The 23,969-nt window shown below is 43.7% G+C and overlaps 1 protein-coding gene across 1 annotated transcript in view; it reads right to left on the bottom strand.

The window, feature by feature from the left end:
• The window catches only part of TMEM231 (transmembrane protein 231), a 356,655-nt gene that overhangs the window by 81,946 nt on the left and 250,740 nt on the right, over positions 1–23,969 (bottom strand). Inside the window, exon 6 of the mRNA XM_069217561.1 lies at positions 12,948–13,052. Within this exon, the coding sequence (XP_069073662.1) occupies positions 12,948–13,052 (105 nt within the window). The remainder of the gene's footprint in view (positions 1–12,947; positions 13,053–23,969) is intronic.

Raw genomic sequence — 23,969 nt, 5'->3', positions numbered from 1 at the left:
AAATCAACAGGTTTTGCGTTGCTTGGGTTTCGTTCTGGGTTGCAATAAAATATTAAATAGCCAATGCTTTTTGCGAGTCTGGGAGGGGGTACATCCTGGTTGGCATCAGGCTGCTGCCCTTGTCCAAGACCTGGAGAAGGCCTTCAACTTACTGGGTTGGGAATATTTATTCACATGGTTAAGTCATTATGTGTTCAGGATCTGGACCATCAAGAAACTCTGGTTGCTCTACATAGGACCTACGGTGCAGATCCATACAGAAAGACTAATTTCCCACACCATTCCATTGGGGAGAGGAACCCACCAGGGATACCCCCTATCCCCATTGCCATTTGCCCTAGCACTGGAGCCACTAGCTGCACATGCTCGTCCCTTCAGAGGCATATGGGGTACCCCTTTACTGAACCACACCCACATAATTTCCCTCTATGCAGACAATGTACTCTTCTTTGTCAAAGGTCTTACTATGGACCTTTCCACCCTAACCAAACTTTTGTCCACTTTCAGGGCTGACAGTGAGTTGGACAAAATCTACCCATTGGCACCAGAGGCACCTTGTATCTCAGTGGTTATGGGAGGAAAGCCCCTGCGCTGGGAGGATCACTTCTTCCGATACGTGGGCGCCAATGTTCACCACACAGCCCTGACCTCTTAGAGGGCAATCTGACCAGCAAAATGTCCTCTCTTTGGGCCTAGGTCACCTTTTGGAAAATCCTCAGGCTTTCTGCAATGGGGAATATAGCTCTAGTGAAAATGGTGATACTCCCCCACCACTCTACCACTTAACCACTCTCCCAATATTACTGCACCAATCACTATTCTGAGATCTATACCAGCTGCTGGGTGATCTTATCTGGCACTGGGGAAGGTGCAGTGTGGCCATCGCTAAGCTACCACTCTAGAGAGCCATGAGGCCTGGGGTCTGCCAATTTTATACTGTATTTTTCTGCGGCTCATCTGCAATGGTTCGCCGGGGGGGCCTAGACCTGTCAGACCCTGGAGCCACCCCACCTCCCCCCCTCGCCAAGATGCTCTTCGCCCTCATGATCTTTGAAGCGAGAGCTCTCCGAACTCTTCCATGTTTGGTACAGGTGGCATACCTGTGCCCCCGAAAGGGTTACTGGCTCACCCGTACGCCCAAACCTCCGCCCTCCACCCATGGACCCTCCGTCCCTTTCCTGGGTCTTCCAGAGGGTTCTGGGACGCTCACTAGACCTTCAAGTCTGTGATGGAGCCGGAAAGTCTATGCTTGGGTCTTTATTTGCCAATGGCCGTCTCCTCACTTTGCATGGTCGTCTTTATAAACTCGAGGGAGAAGTGGACAGTGGCGAACTCTGAATCGCTCACCAAAACACTGGTGGACAGTCTTCATACTCTGGGATATGGAAGACGGTTGGTGACCTGGTTCACGAGGGCCAGATCACACTTACACAGCTTCCGGTCCAAATACTCCAGGTGACATGGAAGGCAGACTGGTAGGGTCCTACATGATAAGGAGTGGCAGCAGGTGTACCCACATAAGATTTTGTGCAACGTCAGCATGCAACTGATCTGATTTTATATACTATGAAGAACATAACTCTACCAGCAGCGCATACATTGCATCTTCCTTATGGCCCTGGATACATATGTTAGACGGCAGGCTCCTTCTGCCGACCTCCTGCACGTGTGGTGGGACTGCCCTAAGCTCACCCAGTTTTGGCAAGATGTCCTTTTGACTACTGTCTCAAATACAGGCTGCCCACTTCTTGACACTTTGGAGGTAGGGTCATTGGGTGTTTATAAGCACCATGAAAATATAGAACAGCAGCTCACTTCACTGATTTGCCCTTTTGTCCTTGCGAAACGTGCAGTGACCATGTGCTGGAAAAGTACAACCCTCCCAATAGCATGGCTTGAAGGGCAGGGGCGGCGTGCTACGTATAAGGTGTGTCGACAGTGCTTCCTGGAGAGGAAGCTAGAGGCCCAGGTCACCATCCCATTGCCCCGTGGTGGAATCATTTGCTATCATGGCTTTTCAGCACAGATCAAGAAGTTCCCATCACTCCATCCCTGTGAGGTTTTGCCTCTATTGCGGCTACCTCTGAGCACTCCATTAGCGAACGGAACTACCCAGATTTTACTTTCACCCCGTGTTGGATGAAACACTGAATTATCAAGTATTATAGTTCCACCCCTCTAACCTCTCCACCATACCCTTATGGGTTTGGACCCACTCCCTCCCCTCCCATCCCGACAACCTTCAACCCCCAACCCATCACTTTGACCCTGCAGCTGTCCCAGTTACTTTAGTACCGTAAAGTTGACACGGTCCTAATGAGCCATTGACCTGAGATGGCTGACTGTTCCATAATGGCCCTATCTCTATGGATATAAGATCATCCTGGCAGCCTAGTTATTTATAGCTGGAATTTAGCATCATATTAGGATTGGTTTCCTAAGCCTGCTTGTTTACTGGTGAACAATATGAAAATTACTTACTTACTTGTAACTGTAGTTCTCCAGTATTGGAATCTTTCATAGATTCACATGCTTGAATCCTTCCCCGTCGTCGAGATGGGAGCCCCCGGTACATTAAAACAGCAATATAGAAGCTACTGCAATGAAAACAAAAAGGCCCAAAGGCTTTTACCTTAGTAGCCTATCTTTGTCTCTGTGAGTAAAAAGGACCAAAGCAAGTCCCGGCCAATCAGGCTTCCCCTCCCTCTAGAACCCTCCTGAGAGAAGCTCCATTCCCTCAGATTTTCCCAAGCACAAGTGCCGGAGTATCTGAAGAAGACAGGTAACGGTGAGCTTCCCAGGGGAGGAGGGAGGGCTGCATGTGAAGCTATGAAAGATTCTAATACTGGAAATCTACAGTTACAGGTAAGCAACTAATTTTCTTACTCCAGTATTGGAACTTTCATAGATTCACATGCTTGAATCAGAATAGCAAGCAGTAATGAAGAACATTGTATATTATACATCCAAACATACATGTATTTATATATGCTGCACATAAAATTCGAATGATGGCACTCCATGCAGATTACTGTCCTTTATTTATATCCAAAATTTCATATCAATCCATGTAACTCAGAAATCACAGATTTAGGGCGACGCATTTCAACCATCATGGTCTTCCTCCTTGGCCCTCCAAGTATTCAAGTCATGTGACCCATCCTACTCTTTATATAACCACTGATCCACTGCATAGACATAGAAAAAAAATATATATTTTTTATTTGTAAAAAAATGTATTCTGACATTTAGTAGGCGATTTGATCAAGCCAGACAGGACTATAGACAGGGGGAAGCCCTACGGCGACAGGAGTTGTCCTCATCGGAATCTAGCGTGGAGAACATCTCAGATATTGAAGAGGCACCGGGCTCAAGTGCATTGACGGGACAAACCTTTACAACCTTGGAGGAATATCGTTTTTTACAAATGAGTTCAAGACCACAGAGGAAATCCCTGCGAGGCAGGGGAGAAAGCGCAGGAATAGAAAGATCAGGAGAGGTGGCATGTCAGCAAGGAAGCGAAAAACTAACTGGCAAAAATATACGTCAGAACAGGAGGAAGAAATAATGAATGAGTTGTGAATATCTCATCTCACACTTTATCGCAGGATGAACGTAGTGTATTAGAATTAGGGTTATCTTTTTGCCCCACTGCCAATTTTGATTATACAAAAACACAAATTGATATGTTCCATTTAACTAGGAAATTGAAGTTAATGAAAATCTTTGCGCAACAAAAAGATGCAGTCACAACACAGACAGAGAAAGTGGATAATATGGATTAATGATCAGTGATATAGAAGGTCTAGCTGCCCTACAAGAATTAGAAATAGGTGAAAATAAATGGGTAACAGATACTGAGTTATTGGGTGATCTGGGTTTGTAGACAGACAGTACCAGTGGTAGCAGCTTTAAAGCTAAATCAAGATATAATCCAATATTGCCACATGATAACATTGACACTTTTCACGAAGCTGTGATCTTCGATTTATTTAAATTGTGGAAGAAAGCGAACAATGTATTTGCACAAAATCTAACCCCAGGTCAAAGGTCAGCATTAATATCCCTAAACAAAGCATCTTCCTTTGTCATTAAACCAGCAGACAAGGGGGGTAATGTCGTGTTATGGGATGCATTGAAATATCAAAAAGAAGCCAAAAGACAATTGTTAGACTCAAATTGCTATGAAATATCCACTGTTTCAGCGTATTGGCAATCTATAAGTAGGTTCCATGAATTTTTGTCTGATAGTGTTAGCAGAGGTCTGCTTTCTGAGGACGAGTACAGGTTTCAACTGGTACGGAAACCATTGGCACCTTGCTTTTATCTGTTACCTAAGATACACAAGGATATCTGTAACCCTCCAGGCCGACCAATAGTTTCAGCAAGAGGTAGCCTCTTAGAGAATGCTTCTATTTACTTAGATCATTTCTTAAGTCTGTATGTATTTAATTTGAGTTCTTATTGCAGAGATACTACAGATTTTTTGACAAAAATACAGGGTATCCCGTGGCAAACTCATTACATTATGGTGACTATAGATGTTGTATCGCTGTATACGTGCATTCCACATGAGAAGGGAATTCAGGCGTGTAGACATTTTTTCAGTGACAAACCTATTAGACTCTTGGAACATTCTGAGTTACTTCTGAGCATGTTAAGGTTCTGTTTGGAAAATAATTTCTTTATATTTGAGGATCAGTGGTTTAAACAAACAACCGGGACTGCAATGGGGAGTTGCTTTGCTCAGAGTTATGCCAGTCTGTTTATGGGGTGGTGGGAAACACAATGGGTGATGGCGGATGAGAATTTGAAATGGTTCCGGCATATTATTTTCTGGACACAATATATTGACGATATATTCATGATCTGGAATGGTTCTGAATCACTGTTATATGAATTTATGAATTATTTACCAAATAATTTGAATTTACAATTCTCATATAAAATACAGACAGATCATGGAATTTCTAGATGTAGAGGTCAGTGTGGAAGAAGGCACTTTACACACTAGACTGTTCAAGAAAACCACAGCGGGAAACAGCATCCTACACGCCGCAATTCACTATCCACCCAGTGTTAAATGGAGCATTCCCTATGGGGAATTGCTTAGAGCAAAGAGGAACTGCAGTACACGACAAAGCTTTGACAGGGAACAAGAAACAATGATACAGAGGTTCAGATCCAGGGGATATCCATATAAAATTATCAAGAACGCCTGCCATAAGGCAGGAAAAGTCCAAAGGGAAAAGCTATTAGTTCCAAAAAAGTAGGATACTGACCTTAATTCCCAGAGATTTGTGACAACCTTTAATGCATACTCATTGGAAGTTAAAAAGATTCTTATGAAATATTGGCATCTAATTAAGGCTTATAAAGTGATTGGTCAGTTAGTCAGCCCTCTACCGATGATAACATATAAGAAAAGCAGCTCCTTGAGAGATATCTTGGTACATAGTTATGCAAGGAGAAAGAATGGAACCTTTTTAGGTACACAACTAGGTTTCTACAAATGTTCCAAATGTAAAGCATGCAGATATAGCACCAGTCGTAAACAGTATATATTACCCACGGGCAAGAAAGAGAACATTAAGAAATTAATCAATTGTACTTCAGATTTAGCTATTTATGTTATTGAGTGCCCATGTGGGCTGCAATATGTTGGAAGCACAATTTTTCCCCTCAAAAAACGCATTTTAGAACATTGGAGAGCAATAGTGAATAAGGACACCACGTACCCAGTAGCGCGCCACTGCAACCTAGCACATGATGGAAAATTGGATATGATGCAATTTTTTGGTATTGACAGGGTAGTGGGTACCCCAAGGGGGGGTGACAGAGAGAAACAATTGAGGAAGTTAGAATCAGAATACATTATTCAATTAAACTGTTGATTCCCCTGGGGATTGAATAAGGATGAAGAACTTCATGTTCATATTGGATAGTCAGATATTGTTAAGAATTGGGAGAATTGGGTCAGGGTTTCAGAGTTTTGTATTATTATGTAATTTTGTTAGTAAAGTCATGTGGTCACCCCACCAGTTTGAAAACAATGTTGAAGATATTGACACATTGTTTATCAGGTTAACTTTGAAGGTTAGATGAAAAATGTTGAATACTAGAGATGATTTGGCTATTTGGGTAATTAATATTTCAAAATCAAAATAGATGTAGAATGCACATGGTAATATAAAAAAAAATATATATATATTTTCTATGTCTATGCAATGGATCAGTGGTTATATAAAGAGTAGGGTGGGTCCCATGGCTTGAATACCAAGGAGGAAGGCCGTGATGGTTGAAACGCGCCACCCTAAATCTGTGATTTATGAGTTACATGGATTGATATGAAATTTTGGATATAAATAAAGGACAGTAATCTGCATGGAGTGCCATTGTTCGAATTTTATGTGCAGCATATATTGAATGGGTCCTGTGCCCATTGTCTGAGCACCCGCCTCGATAGGCGAGAGCAGGAAGAATAGCAGGACTTGTTTTATATGTATTTATAGATATAGTCATAGAACATACATATATAACCAGAATCACTGGAGAAAAAAGATCATTCAGGACAGATAGAACCCTAGATAAGCAGTAAACATGATAAAGAACAGTACCTTGACCAGAAAATTAAGGAATATCACAACTTTAAAGGAAGAAACAATGCTAAACAATGTGCGCAAAGTATACTGGGCTGGCGGGAAAAAAGGAATAAAGGAATACAACAGCACACAGTTACTGGAACAGATGTCGTAAAACCGCTTGCCCTACCGCCACATCACCCTGCTGAGTTTCTTCTAAACAGTAGTGTTTCGCAAATGTATGCGTTGACTTCCAAGTGGCTGCCCTGCAGATGTCCTGGATGGGCACACCTGCAAAAAGCACCATGGATGCAGCCATTTTCCTTGTTGAATGCGCAAGCGCTGGATTCTGTGAGGGTTTTCCTGCTGCTGTTGGACAATAGTTAATCGCAGAGGCTATCCACCTTGCAATCCCCTGCTTGGACAATGCTCGGCCTTTACGCAGAGCACTAAATGCCACAAAAAGCTGGTTCGATTGTCTAAATTGCTTAGTTCTATCGGGATACAATTGTAGGCACCTCTGAACATCCAATGAATGCAGAGCTTGTTCCGCTGGCGTTGATGGATTTGGGAAATATGACTTCAGTACCACCAACTGGTTTATATGGAAATCCGACTGGACTTTAGGTATACCTTTTGAGTTTGTTCGTAAAATTACCTTGTCTCCTTTAACTGCAAAAAAGGGTCTTGGATAGTGAATACTTGAATCTCACTCACTCTTCTGGCTGAGGTAAGAGTGAGAAGGAGAGAGACCTTCCAGGACAGAAATTTCAAATCCGCCTTGTGAGTTGGCTCAAACGGTGGTTTCATTAATTGAGACAAGACCAAATTCAGCTGCCACGATGGAGGAGGAGGCCTGACTGGAGGGAAAGACCTGAACAGTCCCATAAGAAACAGCATTATGACCCTTGCGGACCACAAAGGAGGTATGTTATCTGCACGTCTATAGCGGAAAATCGCTGACAAGTGGACCTTAAATCGAGGAAATAGCCAAACCTGATCTGGCCAGAAGGAGAAGATAAGGCAGTATTTGCTGTGGCGATGAATAGAAAGGATGCACCTGAGCTTGTGTACACCATGAGAAAAACCTCTTCCACTTCAGGCAATAACATCTGCTGGTACTATCAGCTGCAGCCCTGGCGAGGATGGCTCTACAATCCAAAAGGTATATCTAGATGCGCAAACTCATGGTGTTCAGGAGCCAGGCAGTCAAATGAAGTGAAGCCGGAGCCGGGTGGAAAATTTGGCCCTCGCTCATTGTTAGCAGGAAGGGCATCACTGGTAGAGGGATGCTGTGGTTCTGTGAGAGGAGAAGGAGCTCTGTATACCAAAACTAGCGAGGCCATACCGGAGGAATCAGAAGGAGCTTGCAGCGTTCGATCTTTATCTTCGCCAGAACCCTCGGTATTAGGGGAATAGGAGAAAAAGCACAAGCATAAATTCCTGACCATGCCATAGAAAACGCATTCCTTAAGAGCCCCGATGGTGATCCCGACTTGCAGAGAATCGGCATTTCGCATTCTGTGGGGTGGTGAAGAGATCCAGGTTTCGTTTTCCCCATAAGGAGAAGACTTGATTCAACACTCCTTGATCCAGCTCCCATTCGTGGGTGGACAATCGAGACCTGCTCAGAGAATCCGCTATGATGTTCTGTACGCCTGGGACATGTTCCGCTCGAAGGTTTATCTGCAGGCTGATAGACCATTCCCAAATGTGCTGAGATTCTCTCGATAAGGGCAGAGATCTGGTTCCTCCCTGCTGGTTGATATAATGCATTGTTGTAGTGTTGTCCGTCGGAATGAGTACTGATGAACCTTTTATTTTTGGAAGAAAAGTGCAAAGCGCTAATCGAACAGCTTTCAATTCGAGGTAATTGATGTGAAAGACCTTCTGAAGTGGTTTCCATTTGCCCCTGACTCGTAGGTGCTGGAGGAAGGCATCCCAACCCTCGAGAGAAGCGTCTGTAGTAATCACACATGGAGCTTGTTGGGAGAGAAAATAAAGTCCCCTCAATAAGTGACACTCTTGAGTCTACCAAGTTAGAGGTGATATCATGGGCTTCGTAATTCTGATGACATAGTCGAGAGACCCTCTGGACTGCGTCCACTGAAGGTCTAGCTGCTCCTGTAGGGGCCTCATTCTGAGACGACAGAATGGTACCAGTGGAATGCAGGAGGACATCATCCCTAACAGGGACGTGAAGAGGCGAACTGAAACATATTTTCTTTTTTGTAAGCGCCTCGCGAGGGATATGAGCTTTCTCCGTCTGTCCTCTGTAGGAGTTGCATTGTTGGTGGAAGTGTCCAATATCGCCCCTAGAAATGTTCTCCTTCTTAAGGGCTGGAAGGCTGACTTTTCGTGGTTCACTATTAAGCCTAGGGTCGTGAACAGCTTGATGGAAGCGCATGTGGACTTCAGTGCCTGAGACCTGGACTTGGCCTTGACCAGCCAATCGTCCAGATACGGGAAGACTTGATGGTTCTGCCTTCTGAGGAAAGCTGCTACTGGAGCCAAGCACTTGGTAAAGATTCTGGGGGCCGATTTCAGACCGAAGTGTAACACTTTGAAAAGGAAATGGTCTCCGGCTACTACAAATCTGAGGTATTTCCTGTGGGTAGGGTGTATAGGGATATGGAAATATGCGTCCTGCAAATCAAGGGTGGACATGTAATATCCCGTGTTGAGAAGGATGTCTGTTAGGGTGATCATACGGAATGATTGTTTCTTGAGCTAAGTCCCTGAGGTTTAGGACTGGGTGCCAACTCTTGATTCTTCCCGGTTCGAAAGAAGCGGAAGAGTAGTATTCCTTTCTTTTGTCCTGATGTGGAACTCTCTCTATAGCTCCCTAAAGGAGCATCGACTCGATTTTCTGCTTGAGTAAGTGCAAGTGCTTTACCCTTCGAGACAGGGGAAGTCTTGTTGGAGGGTACTGTAAGAATTCCAAAGTATGGCCAAATTGAATGAGATTTAAGACCCATTGGTCTGATGTTATCTTTTGCCAATTGTGAAAGTAAAGAGAAATCCTTCCCCCTAGTTTTGTATCCAAGGGAAGGTTCGCAGCCGGAGACGCCAGAAAGTCATTGTCTGCGTCCTGTGACCTTTGCTTGCCATCCAGCTTTTCCTCTCTGTGAAGGTCTCAAATAAGCTGCTTGCGAAGGCAGTCTCTGTTGGAACTGGGGACGAAAGTACTGAGAAGCCGCAGAGACAGAGGGCTACTTATATTATTGGAAGCCTCCTCTATATAATGAATACCCCCAACCTCTAGCTCACCTTAAGGGTTGCCTGTTAAACTGCAGCGTGCCAAGGGACCTGGCTGTATCAGTATCCGTTTTTATTGAATGACGTGCATCATTAATGTACTTCCCGAATATATGGCTTCACCATCAAAAGGAAGGTCCAAAATTTTGTTTTGAACCTCAGGTCTAAACAAAGTTGCGCGGAGCCAACTCTGCCTTTTTAGAACCGCGGCTCCTGCCATCTGTCAGAAAGCCATGGTGGTGATAACCATCGCACAGTCTATAACTTCAGCAGAAGACCTCTCACCCTCTTGCAAGGCTTTCTTGGCTTCCAATTTAGAGTCCTCTGGCAGCTGATCCAGATAGAGAGCAATGTCCACCTATAGCTGTCTATCATATCTGCCTATGATAGCCAAAGAATTAAAAGCTCTTATCATAAGCAAAGCCATCAAAGAAAAACGCTTCCCAATATTATCGAGCCTTCTACACTCCTTATCCGGTGGAGTAGAGATTGGCGCTGAAGGGTTTCTGGATCGACGTTGTGCCGCTTGGACAATGACTGAGTCCGGTTTGGGATGGCCAGAGAGTCTTCTGGGGCCTTATATTTCTTGACAAGGCTAGGCAGAACCGGGATGGGTCAGTGGGTTCTTCATTACCTTGATGCCCTCATCCCAAATATAGTCCACAATTGGCAAAGACTTCACACTTTTTTTAAATGGCTCTTGAAATCATATAAGAAACAGTCCATCTGCTTAGTGGGCATGGGCAGCTCAAATCTCTTTGCAGCTCTTTCCAACAAGTTGTGAAAAACCCCAATGTCACCAGGAGGGGAATCCACTGGAACCAGGGAGGGTGAGGATGGGGTAGGAATCTGATAATCATCCCACTCTGCTATGGCATCCGGCAATTCTCCCTCCTCTCTGTCATAATCAGATGAAGACAGATCTTGTGTTAGGATTGAAACTGTCGTCTGTGGTGGTACATGCAATGGCTGGACCCCCGGATGAACCGGAGAAGAACGAAGAGGCACAGAGGGTGTCATAGAAGGTTGCTGTACTTCCGAGCCAGCTGGCGGAAACCGACTTCTATGGTCATCCAACATCAGTTGTAAATCAGCTATGAGCGATCCCAGCAAAGAAACCATCTGTTCCTGATAGGGATACTACTGTGGTTGGGAATAAAATGAGTGCGGATCATGCTGTATGTCCTCCTTTAGATCCTGGCACTTCACATGTAATTCTGAGGGGCTATGAGCAATCCCAAAAGGGCCTTCGTCTTCTAAATCTTCCTGTTCCAAGAGATGTGTAGGTACCAACGCTAGTACCCTACTTGGAGAGGTAACCAGTGGCGAAAGCAAATCAGACTTCCTATGTCTTAACTCTCGACGATGGCATCGTCATCGCTGATGGCAGCGCAGACGAGACTGCTGACAGAGACAGCACTGATGGAGAAAGTCTTGTCGACGAGGAAGCCGACGACAGTAGCACCATCGTTGACGGTCTCACCGGCAGCATCTTCGACGGAGGAGAGGTGATGGGTATACTGATCGTCGACGAAGGGACCGCAAACGCCGCCAATGAGGCCGTCGTCGAAATGAGCATCATTGAACAGTAAGCAGCTATATAGACGGTAGACGTTGTCGTAGTCTACGACGAGGCTGTAAACACATGTTTCGACCCTGCCGTTGACGATGCTGTCGTTGACTATGCTGTTGTCGACGGTGTCGTCATCGCTGATTTTTCAGATGGCTTCTTAAAGACATGTTTTACCACAGGAGGTGGCATTGGAGGCTCGGAAAAGGCTCTTTTGCTGCGTTCTGAAGAGACAGAACGTTCCTTAGAGTGTCTTTTAGATGAAACAGAACTCCTGTGTGGAGAACTGGAAGGACTGCGAGCTTTAGAAGACACCTGTTTGGTCTTTTTATGAGGTTTTCTAGGTGGATCCTCAGAATGGTGAGCTTGAGGAGATCTGCCTCTTTTTTGTAACTTTCTTGATGAGGAGGACTCCTCACTGTCAGAACCAGACACTGAGTTTGATCTGGATTTCAACTTCTGGAGCCAAATCCGTAGCCTACCCTCTCTGTCCTTGAGGGATTTGTTAGAAAAGGTTCTGCATACCTTGCAGTCTTTGGCTACCTGGTCAGAATAGAGGCAATAAATACAGTCTTTGTGTGGGTCTTCAAAGATAAGTATTTTCTTCCCACACGTTCTGCAGGCTCTAAAAAGACTTTTCTTTTCCCTATCTGAAATGTCGAATTTTGACAAAATGCTATTCCTTTAAGCAAAGTAAGAAGATGACACCTTACTTGCTGAAGAAATCCACTTTCTTTGAAGAAAAAGCAGTAGAGATAGACTTCTCTGGAGATTTGACTGAGCAGAGCTCAATGGAGACTCCCTAGCACGACGTGCAGTAGAAAATCTGAGGGAATGGAGCTTCTCTCAGGGGGGTTCTAGAGGGAGGGGAAGCCTGATTGGCTGGGACTTGCTTTGGTCCTTTTTACTCATAGAGACAAAGATAGGCTACTAAAGCAAAAGCCTTTGGGCCTTTTTCTTTTCATTTCAGTAGCTTCTATATTGCTGTTTTAATGTCCCTGGGGCTCCCATCTCGACGAGGGGGAAGGATTCAAGCATGTGAATCTATGACAGTTCCAATACTAAAGTAACTTACACATGCTCTTTGTTTTTGTAATTGTAAAATCAATAAAACATGTTCGGAGTTAAAAAATAAATAAAACATAAGGAGACCAAGAACTATGGAATTCCAGAAATGTAACTGTTTAGCCTTCAGGTTCTCTGCACAGACGTGTCAATGCTCCCAGTAATATTCAGTTATAATATCCAGTAAACAGTAAGGACATAATTGATGCACATGATCTTCAAGTGAGAATGCAACAGTGTTGCGAATCAGTGCATGGCAACCCAACAGTGCATTTTGTTTGTCAATTTAGGATTACAAAGAAATACCTGGAGCTATGATGTATTGAAATCAAGATCTATCTGAATAATGGAAACAGTAAATGAAAAGTTCTGCAATCCACACAAGAAGCTCAGCGACAAAGGGTGCAAAATCTAGCAATATAGTAGAAAGACGGTTCACTCAGTTAAAGTCAATAACAAAGCAAAAGGATATGAAATTGTTTCCACTGGATATCGAATAATCACATTTATCACAAAAGGGGAATTTGCAGCTCTTCCTCCAAGCCATACCAGAGTGGAGTCGGATAGCACAGTTGTCACTATAAAAAAAAAGAAAATATATTTGTACTTGCTGTCCCAATTCAAATAATCAAATATTAAGAATAACTTGAAAATGCACACTTTTATTGACTTCTGAGCTGAATCTCCCATCCCTCTTTCAAATTGACAACACTGCACCCAAATATGTAATTTATGTCCCATTCATGGCTTGAAAGTAAATTAGCTTCAGCAATAGCTAACGGTAACATACAGGAAAGGTCCCAATATTAAGATCTGCCTTTTAATTCAAAAAGTGTACTGTATTATGAAAGTAAGAGCAATGAGGTCACAAAGCATTTGCAATTCACCACCAATAGAAAGTTGGTGGTAAGCTATTCTCAAATGAGAAGGCGTCCCCAAGGGACCCCTTCCCCTTTGAGAATGGTTGGTAAAATATTTCTAAGAGCAGGCAGTTGTCCTACTGATCACTCCCTACTTTTTGGAAAAAAACATATTTTTTTCTTTTTAAAAGCATTCATTTAAGGAAAACTGGCTATGTTAAAAAAAAAAAACTTTATTTAAAAGCAGTCACCGAGGTGGTGGTCTGCTGACACCAGCAGGACACCATCCTTGTGATGGCTGTGATTCCTAATGGGTTGCAAATTGCGACCTCACTCAATGTTCATGGGACAGGTGTCTTTGCGACCCAATAGGAACCTCTAATGAAACTATTTTGAGTTTCATACATTAGAAATAGTGATTTCCTAATTGCGGTTCTCAGGAGATCGCAATTCGGAAACTGCTATTTCTGTGGCTCCTAGTCTCTGAGGCAGAAGCCGGTGCCGTTGAAAAACAAAAGAACTGGCACAGGAATAAAGAGAAGGAGAAAAGCCTTAAAGATTCATAGTGTCAAGGCAGGCTTAGGAGAGTGTACTAATAGTCAAGATCAACACTTTATGTATGTTTGCAAAGAGAACAGTGGTTGGGATAAACCATTTACGCTTTGGCAACATTTGGAAAAACAGGTGCAGGATGAGTGCTAAGAAACTGTGTCATATAAAGCTGAGTGGGGGAACTGACTTAGTGCCGGGGTGAGGCAGGAAGGGGAAGCCAACAGGGCAAGTCAACATACTTCAATACACCAGTGGAACTGGACAGTTCAGATGATGCATTACACCATCTCTTGCAGTGTTACACACCTAAGGTTAAGACTCAAGAAGCAAAAGGGCAGCTGAAAACACAGTTTTGGCGGTGGACAACATATTAGTGATATAGAGGAGTGGTACGTCTTTGGACACAAACATCTGAAACAACTATCTATTGCACCATTCCTGTGAAACCTGTTCAGATGAATCCTCCTCCACTGTAACACTTAGGCCCTCAGCGAGTTTCAACAGTAGTGCCAAGAAAAGATATATAAAAGTCAGTGCCACACCGCCTCAGACATGGAAACCAATTAATTGTAACCGTCGGTGTAGTAAGTGACATCTTCTGAGGAACTTGGAGCATGTTACCATGCAAAAGTGAGAAGAAGAGTGACAAAAGTCATAATCAAGACAGACAAAACTTGGCTTACATCTTTTTAAGGTCTCTGCCAAAATGAACTACGGGCAATGCGGACTTACTGGAGACAAGAAATATCAAGCTATGACAAAATATTTCCCTGATCATGAGCAAACAAACTGCACCCCTGGGATTTTCTACCTTGGCTACGTGCATGTCTAGGCTTTAAGAACAGTGGTGGAAGATACAATTGAGAAATATAGCACTACCCACCAACACCTATTAATATATTTTTTTATATATAAAGAACCTCTTTGTTTTATAAGGTGAAAATTGCTGATAAAACCTTAAATTGCTTTGTACCCAAATCCAAGTAATGTATGGTAAAACTACCATTGAAGACCTTCCTAGAACTGCAAACCTGAGATTCTGAGAAAGGAATACAATGGGTGCAGAACACTCCACTAAAGTAGAATGCCTAAGTTTGTTCATTCATCGTCAATCTGGAATTTTTTCTCCTACATAAACAATTTGCTTCAGTTTCATGTCCTATCAAACCCTAAAAATATAATGGGCTGACCATGCATTCTTATCCAGAGGTAGGTCTATGAGTCAGCTGAAAATTGGTTCTTCTGACACACTTTTCAATCCTTTTCCAAAATCAAAGGGCACCATTTCCTTTTTTTTATGCAATATTCCCTAGCTCAAAAGAATTTGTAGGGTCAAGGCTTTGTTTTGTTTTACATCACCTGAAACAGATGCTCTTCTGAGGAAACTAGAAAAAGATTATATAATCATTCAGAGACTAGGAAACAAAATGGGATTGATTTGATTACTGCAGCAACAAGTTAAACTGAGTCCCCATGCTACACCAAGACACTGGTGCACGTCTATGTATGTATCCTTTGGCTACGTTTCTGCACATGCTTAGCAGTAGCCTAATAGAGACTCTCATTCAAGGTTGCTTGGTACAGAGCAGTGATGCAGAAATAAGCACCATATTGGGAAGTGGAGGAGCCAAAGGGAATGGAAGTGGAGGAACTATAGGGAGGTAAGAGGGACTGGGAAGTTGTGGTAATCTAACTGAACACGGGAAGAAGGTAGATTGGAAAACGTGTCACAATATACTTTGTCTTACATACAGGCAGAGGAGAGAAGAGCCAGGGCTCAATGTTCTAAGCTGTGACTTCAGAATCTAGCCATGAAAATTGTTTGAGATCTTTATTTTATAGCATTTATAAAATTGATCATGCATGGAATTACAACATACTACTAGGTAAAATATTGTCTTCACTAAACGAAAATGAGGTCAGCTGCGATATGTTTTTAGATGAAGTATTTTTTCTATTGGGATCAGAGGATTTTGAAGCTGTTTGGAACTCAAGATTTTTTATTTATATGACAAACACCTAACACACAATGATTCACTGTTCTAATTTGTAATCCATATGTCCCAATTTTCAGGTCAGCTTACAATCATGGTCGTTACAATTTATATCACAATGAAGCCTCAAAGAAAGAAAAATTGCTCCATTTTAGACTCAAATGTTTACACGCCTTTCAGGAGACTGTATTATCAGCAGATTACTTGCCCTTTCAAAGTCTGGTTATTTAGGAAGGGGCTATCAATAAAATATTAAACCCTGAAGTTAATAAGTCGACTACTTTGTCATCAATATTTCAGAAAACCACAATGTATCTGGGGGCAATATTTACAATTGGCTTTTTTGTCATTTCACATTCCCTATTATCAGGGTGCCAGTCTATAAAATACTCAATCATGGTTTGTGCCCAAGCTATCTTGTGCACATAGTTTATGTCAATCTTGATAAAAATACAATAAAAAAAGATTTGAAGGTGATGGCCTTCTTCCAGAACCTCGTTAAGCGTCCAAGAACATCCGACCTCCAACAGATATGATATTACATCTGATATACCCACAAGTCTTTGAGGACCCCCTGGCGCTATGTAAATGACTCCCTTAAATAGACACAGGGCTTAGCACAAGTCGTTGTATGTAACACAAATCAAAGTAGCAATGTAGGGGAGCCATAATGATCTGACCAAAGCCCAGACAACTTTAACACCCATCAGTCAAATCACCACCTCCTCCTTGAAATGTACCTCACACATCTACAGCCTTCCACAGATCAAGACAGCAGACTTAATACTAACTGAATACCTGGATCCACTTTAACATAAACATAGCTGAAGGAGTCATCTTAATTTGTCTTAGCTCTCCTCATCCTACTAGATTGCTCAATCATACAAATTGAATGGGAATAGAAAATGGGAAGAAGAGTGGATATCCACACTATAACCACATTTAAGTTAGAGAACTAAAATACAATATTGTGCAAACTTCTGAGCTTGTTGATCAAACTCAATAACATTTGACCCAAAACCCTAATAAATTCACATAAATTAACCCCCTCCAGGACACACTTTAACTTTCATATACAAGTTACTGGGACAGACAACAATACAGTCACTTTAACCCTCCAATAATATCTTCTTTGGGGACGTCAACCAACATTGGACATTGGTAAGAGTCTAATGACAGAGCTGTCTCTCATTTGTCTCTATTCGTTGCCAATAATAACCACCAACAATTAAGCAAAACTCTCCCATGCAATAAAAGGCACAATTTTTCCAATAGCCTTAGAGGCCCTCGTCACAATCACTAAATGACCTTGCCCAGCAAAGCTATGAACACCAAACCCCCAAGCGATCCTTTCTCTTTAAACTAAAAACCTTCTCACAGAGAACAGAGCAACTAAAAAACACTATTTTTTAGGCACATTTCGTTTTTCTTCAGATTAAAGGCGGATCTTGCCAAAAACACACAAAAGAAACTATTTGAAACTTTGAGCTTACCAGTCCTTTGACTCCTCTACTGACCAATAACCGAGGAGAGAGAGAGCACTTTATTATTCTGTGAGAAGAAAATCAAAAAGATTGACACATCACTCTCAACCCCCAACAAGGCTCTGAATCACAAGCTGCAATCCAAGAAATCCAGAGAGACCCAATGCCTACCAAAAGGTCTCCCTAAACAAACTAATTAAAACAATGGCCTACACAAAATCCTCATCTGGATTTGCAGGCCTGAGTTCATGGATGCTTCATACAGTTATAGGCACTTCAGTGAGCCTCCGCCAGACAATCATAAAAAAACATGCATAAGATAGGGTGACGAACCGGATTACTGAAAAGAAGGGAAGTAACACCACTTATGAAAAATAAACAAGAAGGGACCCTGAAGACCTTCTGTCTGGTAATATCCTTCCCATTCCTAGCTTAAGTTATGGAGAGTTTTGCTTGATCACTTTGACAACTTTCAATCAGGATTTGGAGTGGGGTGTAGCATTGAGAAAGGCATGCCACAACGAAGTGATGAAGCATTATGCATACTAGTTAATTAATGGAACCTAACATCTCGTAATTCTTCTAGACCTCTTCACAGCATTTCAAAAGGTCAAGTAGAACACCTTCATGAACATCCTAAAGGAATGCTTGACAATTTATGGAAAGATGTTCTACTAGCTTTTCTAATATATATAGCTGATAACTACAGAATCTGAACCAACAAATACAAATAGTTAACTTCCTGTCTTAACTTTCCTCTGTAAAATCAGGTGTCCCTCAGTGTACCATCTTATCACCCATGCTATTGAACTGTGTTGTTTTGCGTTATTGGTGTTTTTATAGTGTGATAAGCACCCATGAGGATATCCAAGCGCTCTGTATCAGGTGTGAAAGGTCAGCCCTGAAGGGCTTACTTCAAAATCCAAGTTTTCAATTTCTTGGAGAAGTCCAGAAGAGAGGAGGAGGCTTTGATGTGTTGTGGGAGGACGTTACAGGCTTAGGGGCCAGGCAAAAGAAGGTGCGGGACCCTGTTCTACTATTGTGCATGCGCTGGGTTTATGCTATGCGAGACCTACAGAGTGGACGTGGTGGAAGAATGTGGCTCTTAAGAAAGGCATGGCCTGTTTTGTGGACAGCACTGTAGATGTGGGTGAAGAGTTTGAATTGTGTAGGCTTGTGTATATCTGAAGCCAGTGGAGTTCCCCGAGGTGTGATGGGCTCAGCATGGGAGGTTGAAGACTAGTCTGGCTGTTGTGGTTTAGACGGTCTGCGGTCTTCTTGTGAGTTGGTTGGTTATTCCTGCATACAGGGTGGTCCCATAGTCCAGTCTACCGCTGACGAGGGCATAGGTGAATGTTTTCCTGGTGCTGTCTGGTTACTTGAAGATGTTCTTCAGCTTCCTTAGGGGGTTGAAGCAGAATGAGACCACTGCGTTGACTTGGGTGATAAAGTCAGTTTGTTGTCCTTAATGATTCTGAGGTTTCTTGCTTGCAAGCAAGACATGGGAGTAGGTCCACGGTATGTGGGCCACCAGTTAGACTGGAGAGGGATGTTTGGAGTGGGGTATATTGGAGTGGGGTAGTATGGGGTGGGGTAGATTGCAGAGAGGTGGGGTGGAGTGGAGTGAAATGGGGTGGAGTGGGTTAGATTGGAGTGGAGTAGCTTTGAGTGGAGTGTGGTAGACTGGAGTAGGGAAGACTGGAGGGAATTAGAGTGTTGGATTTGGGTAGGGTGGATTGTGGTAGAGTGGAGTGAAAGACAGACTGGGGTAGATTGGAATAGTGTGGTGCGGAGTGAGGTGGATTTGAGTGGCGTATATTGGGATGAAGTGGAGTAGACTGGAGTGGGCTACAGTGTAGTGGGCTAGAGTGGAGTGGGGTAGAATAGGGTAGGGTAGAATGGGGTAGGGTAGACTGGAATGAGGTAGAGTGGAGTGAGATATATCAGGGAGATTGAAGTAGAGTGCGGTAGATTGGAGAAGGGTAGCGTGAGGAAGATTGGAGTGGAGTGGGGTAGATTGGAGAGAAGTAGAGAGGGAAAGAGTGGGATGGGGTTGATTGGAGAGGGGTAGAGTGGGTTAGACTGGTGTGGAGTGAGGTAGATTTGAGAGGAGTGTGGTAGACTAAATGGGGTAGATTTGAGTGAGTGGAGTGGGGTAGATTGTGGTAGAATGGAGTGGGGTAGATAGTGGGAGAGTGGGATAGATTGGAGTGGGGTAGAACAGTATGGAGAGCAGTTGGATAGATTGCAGTGGAGTGTGAAGTGCACTGGAGGAAATCGGAATGGAGTGGGGTAGACTGGAGTAGACACGTGGAGTGGGTTAGACTGAGGTACATGGTAGGGGGTGGATTGGAGTGTAGTGGACTGGAGTGTAGTGGGGTAGACTGGGGTAGGCAGGAGCAGAGTGGGATAGATGAGTGGAGTGCAGTAGATTGGGGGTGGGGTACATCGGAAGGGGGTGATGATTAGATTGAGTGGAGTGCCATAGTGTGTAGTACACATGGTGTAGTAGCGCACTGTCATTCCAGAAACACATTTCAATTGAAATGACCACTACAATTGCACCGAAATAAGTTTTTAACACACACAGTGTGTGCAAATGGTATCACCTAGTATATTGATGTGTTGTGATCATATTCAAATATTTGTTTCCACCACACTTCAGAATTACAAAGAAAATATGCTTCATTTGTACTAATTCTGATATATTCTGAAACATCAGCACAGTTAATGTTCTTTGTTGTAAGGTAGAAAAAAACAGAACATCCCTTATCATCTTGCATGGGTACTCAGCAGGGTTGTCACATAAATTCTCACTTTGAAGTCAGAGAAAGAAAAAAAACACCAATCTCCCTAGAAGAGAGAACCTGACACCTGACCTCTGTCCTTCAATGCACACCAAATGTGACAAGACAAGAACAAGATTTAAAGGCCTGTTTACTGTATACGGCCACAAACTTGTTTTCTGTAAACATGGTTTAAGCAACAGGCAGGACGAACTGAACCTGGAGACCCTAAGCTAGCAAATTGAAAGCCAGAAAGTGTGAGCCACAAAACCAATGGTAATCAACAATCAGAATGCATTCCTAGGTCAACTTTCTGAAAGCTCCCAAGATGCGGTTAGCACACGGTCTCGAAGGCTGCAACCTAAAAAGTAGTATAATGTTAAACAGCCTAAGAGGCTGTAAACAGTGTCACTTAAGTTGCCTGGTCACCTCATTGAAAAAGAACCAAAGCTTAACCAATGGGATAGGAGCATCAGCACTCTGATTTCAGTTTACTCCTTACTGCGATTACCTGATATGGGCCTGTGTTGTTGATATCTTTCACCATATACAACCTTCTTCCTGTACCAATACCTAACAGGGTTGTTTTCTGACTTCCTCTGGCCACCTGGTCGGAGCCTGACTGGGGCGTTAGCCTGGGTCTATGATGCCTCGAGGGATGATTCCCATGCAGTTTCAATGTTTCTGGGTTTTGGGTTAAGGGGGGGGGGGGAGGGGTAGGGGTGTCTTTCAACCAGTTGTGAAGGTTGAAGTGGGTGGGCTAGGTGTTTAAGTGTATTTATTTCACCCAAATATGCCTTGTGATTTGCGCTAGAGACTACTCTTTTAGTACAGCCATGCATACACATCCCATGCCTTTTCTATCAGCAGCATGATCACCCACCGTTCTTCCCCTTGGTAGCAGATGGCTTCCATTAAATGCTCAATTTGGATTTTTCACAGGTTCAACGATAGACGCAAGGCGCGCTTGGTGCATGCATACCTTAGCAGACATCATTTAGATAACCGCTTCTTCCAAGAACTCCACTTAACTCCGGAGACTGCCTTCCACCTACAGGTGGTGTGGTTTGCCAAACCCATACTTCCCAATAATCTAGTTACACTTGTGGCACTACTGTCCTCCCATTCACCAGGGGCTCAGATGGCACACACTGTAATCCAGAGATATCCAACCCTTTCTGTAATAGGTGCAACTTATGCAGAACGAAAGTCATGCCATGCTCCTGTTATTAGTGTTCTACAGACATTATGTTAGTTGCCACCCCATGCAAGACTGTCGGCAGTGGTTACCTCAGTGCATCAGGCAGGGTTTGCAGTAGTAATGCAAGAAAGGTTTTATCAATTTGAAATTGAATACTTTGGAACTTCAACCATTTTTTTCCAAACGTCATGTTATGAGCTCTGAAAATACACATATTTTCATCTTGAATGCACACTTTTCAATTTTAGTATTCACGTGTTAAGTCACCCAAGCAATAGCTTCGAATTTTGTAGAAGTGCTGCATGTAGGAGAGCTACTTATGGGTAGCTTGAGAGCTACCAATAGCTCACGGGTTACTTGTTGGAGATGCCTTCTGTATTCCATCAGTGAAAAAGATGGAAGGTTTGTTATTGTGCAAGGCAAGCTCCACAACCGCTTAATGACGCGCGACTAGGCCTATGGTCCCAATTCTGAATTCTTTGGTGAGGGTCGGAGTTAATCACCATGATGAGCCCTGGGATTTCACTTGTGGTGGGGGGATGCTAATGTCATTCTTGATCATGCTGTTAAAAAATCCTGGCCTCAGACTGCTGCTGCTCAGCTATGTACACCCGCGTGCAATAACTGTCTCCATGATGTTTGGCACATGTGACACACTGATTGCACAGAGGGTACCTGCATCGCTTCTACACACAACACATTGTCCCATATTGATTACTGGCTGATCATCCAGGATGCCTTTACATGGACCACAATGTTGTTCACTGCCCTTGAATTCTCTCTGATCACACACCGGTCCTGTAAGAGCTCGGCTTCCCATGCTCCTTGCCCAGGTCCTTCACCTGGCGACTGGGTTCTCATGCCCCCCAAGAAGCTACCTTCTGTAACAAAATTGAACAACTTTAGTCCATGTTTATGGGAGGCTTTCAAGGTAATCATTAGGGGAGCCTGCATTGGAAAACAATCCGGTATAATCAAGGCAATCCGCACGCAACTTATCACCCTCAAAACTGACATATACACATTAGAGCTTGAATTTTTCAGCACTAATAATGCACGAGTGCTTGTAGAACTCAGGGAGAACGTCGCTGAAAATGAGGAAGCGACCAGGGAGACCTATTTTCTCCGCAAGGAGGCGGTGTTGAGGCGTTATGGAGAGGGTGATAGGTCTGGCAGGTTTGATCCATAAGCTGGTGCATATAGTATGGAGCTGATTGAAAATCAGCACATTGTTCACACCCAGCCTGAAGAATTGATGCAGGTATAATGCCAACTTTCTACTCTGACTTCTACCACACCACTATGCCCCTGTACACTGAGATGCTTGACCCTTTTTTGATACCTTTTAGCTTCTGTGGCTAATGCACATCGCCTGTACTTGGACGCCCCTTTCACATTGGAGAAAGTAAGGTGACCTGGAGCAAGCCTTGGATAGATTGATCATGCCTTTTTACAAAGAATACGCTTCCATCTTTTTTAAAGCAATGAATTATGACCCCCCCTGTCCCAGGACCAATTGCCCCCCTCGCTGTGCAAGGCAGTCATTGTCACAGTCCTGAAGCCCGGGAAGCCTACAAACCGCTGTGACCCTTATAGACCTTTGTCTAAGATCAATGTGGATAACACATTTTTTTTCCAAATTAGTGGCCACCTGCTTTTCTCCCCTTCTGCCTGATATTGTTCAGCCAGACTAATCCAGATTTGTTCCAGGACGCTCAACCTCTCTACAATGGTTGCTACCCCACTGAGCTACATCACTGACCTTGTCAGTGAACTGCTCTGCCTCCGTGCAGCTCCTCCATCAAGTGCAGCCCATGTCTGATCGAACTCTGACCCCAGTCAGGAATTCGAGGCCCTCTGTCACAAGCAGACCACTGCCTGCGCTTCATCCCTGGTGTCTAGTGGGAGAGCTCTGCTCTTCTGTTAGGCTGCCGTATTGTGCCTTTTTCGATTTCTGAGCTGTTTCTATCTTTTCTCCTATTTTTCTCACTTTTACTCTTATTTTCGCTTTTTCTTGCTTCACCCTCCCTGCCACTGCTGCCCCGGCCCCCCTTTTTCACACTGTTTATCCCGCTCCTGCCTCCCAGCTGTCCTCTCCTCCCTCCTCTCCCTACATAATGGAGGCCACTGCGCAGTAGGAAGAGCAATCCCACAGAACTTGTTAGTGAACTGGTCTGCCTCCGTGCAGCTCCTCCATCAAGTGCAGCCCATGTCTGGTCGAACTCTGATCCCGGTCAGGAGTTCGAGGCCCTCCTCCACCTGCAGGCTCCTGCCTGCGCCTCATCCCTGGTGTCTAGTGAGTGAGCTCTGATCTTCTGCTAGGTTGTCATATTCTGCCTTTTTTCGATTTCTGAGCTTTTTCTATCCTTTCTTCTATTTTTCTTGCTTTCACTCTTATTTCTCTTATTTTTGCTTTTTCTCGCTTCCCCCTCCCAGCCGCTGCTGCCCCCACAGCCCGCCACACTTTTTTGCGTCGTTTATCCTGCTCCCGCCTCCCAGCTGTCCTCTCCTCTGTCCTCTCCCAACTTAATGCAGCTGTGCGCCAAAAGCGCACCAAAGGCAAGCCCGTCTGTGTCCGTCCATGACCCAACCAGCGCAAGGACCCTCGGATGTCCTGG

Source organism: Pleurodeles waltl, chromosome 12 (assembly GCF_031143425.1).
Source record: "Pleurodeles waltl isolate 20211129_DDA chromosome 12, aPleWal1.hap1.20221129, whole genome shotgun sequence".
Lineage (NCBI taxonomy): Eukaryota > Metazoa > Chordata > Amphibia > Caudata > Salamandridae > Pleurodeles > Pleurodeles waltl.
Note: the sequence above shows the minus strand (reverse complement) of the source record. Positions and strands in the feature narration are given on the sequence as shown.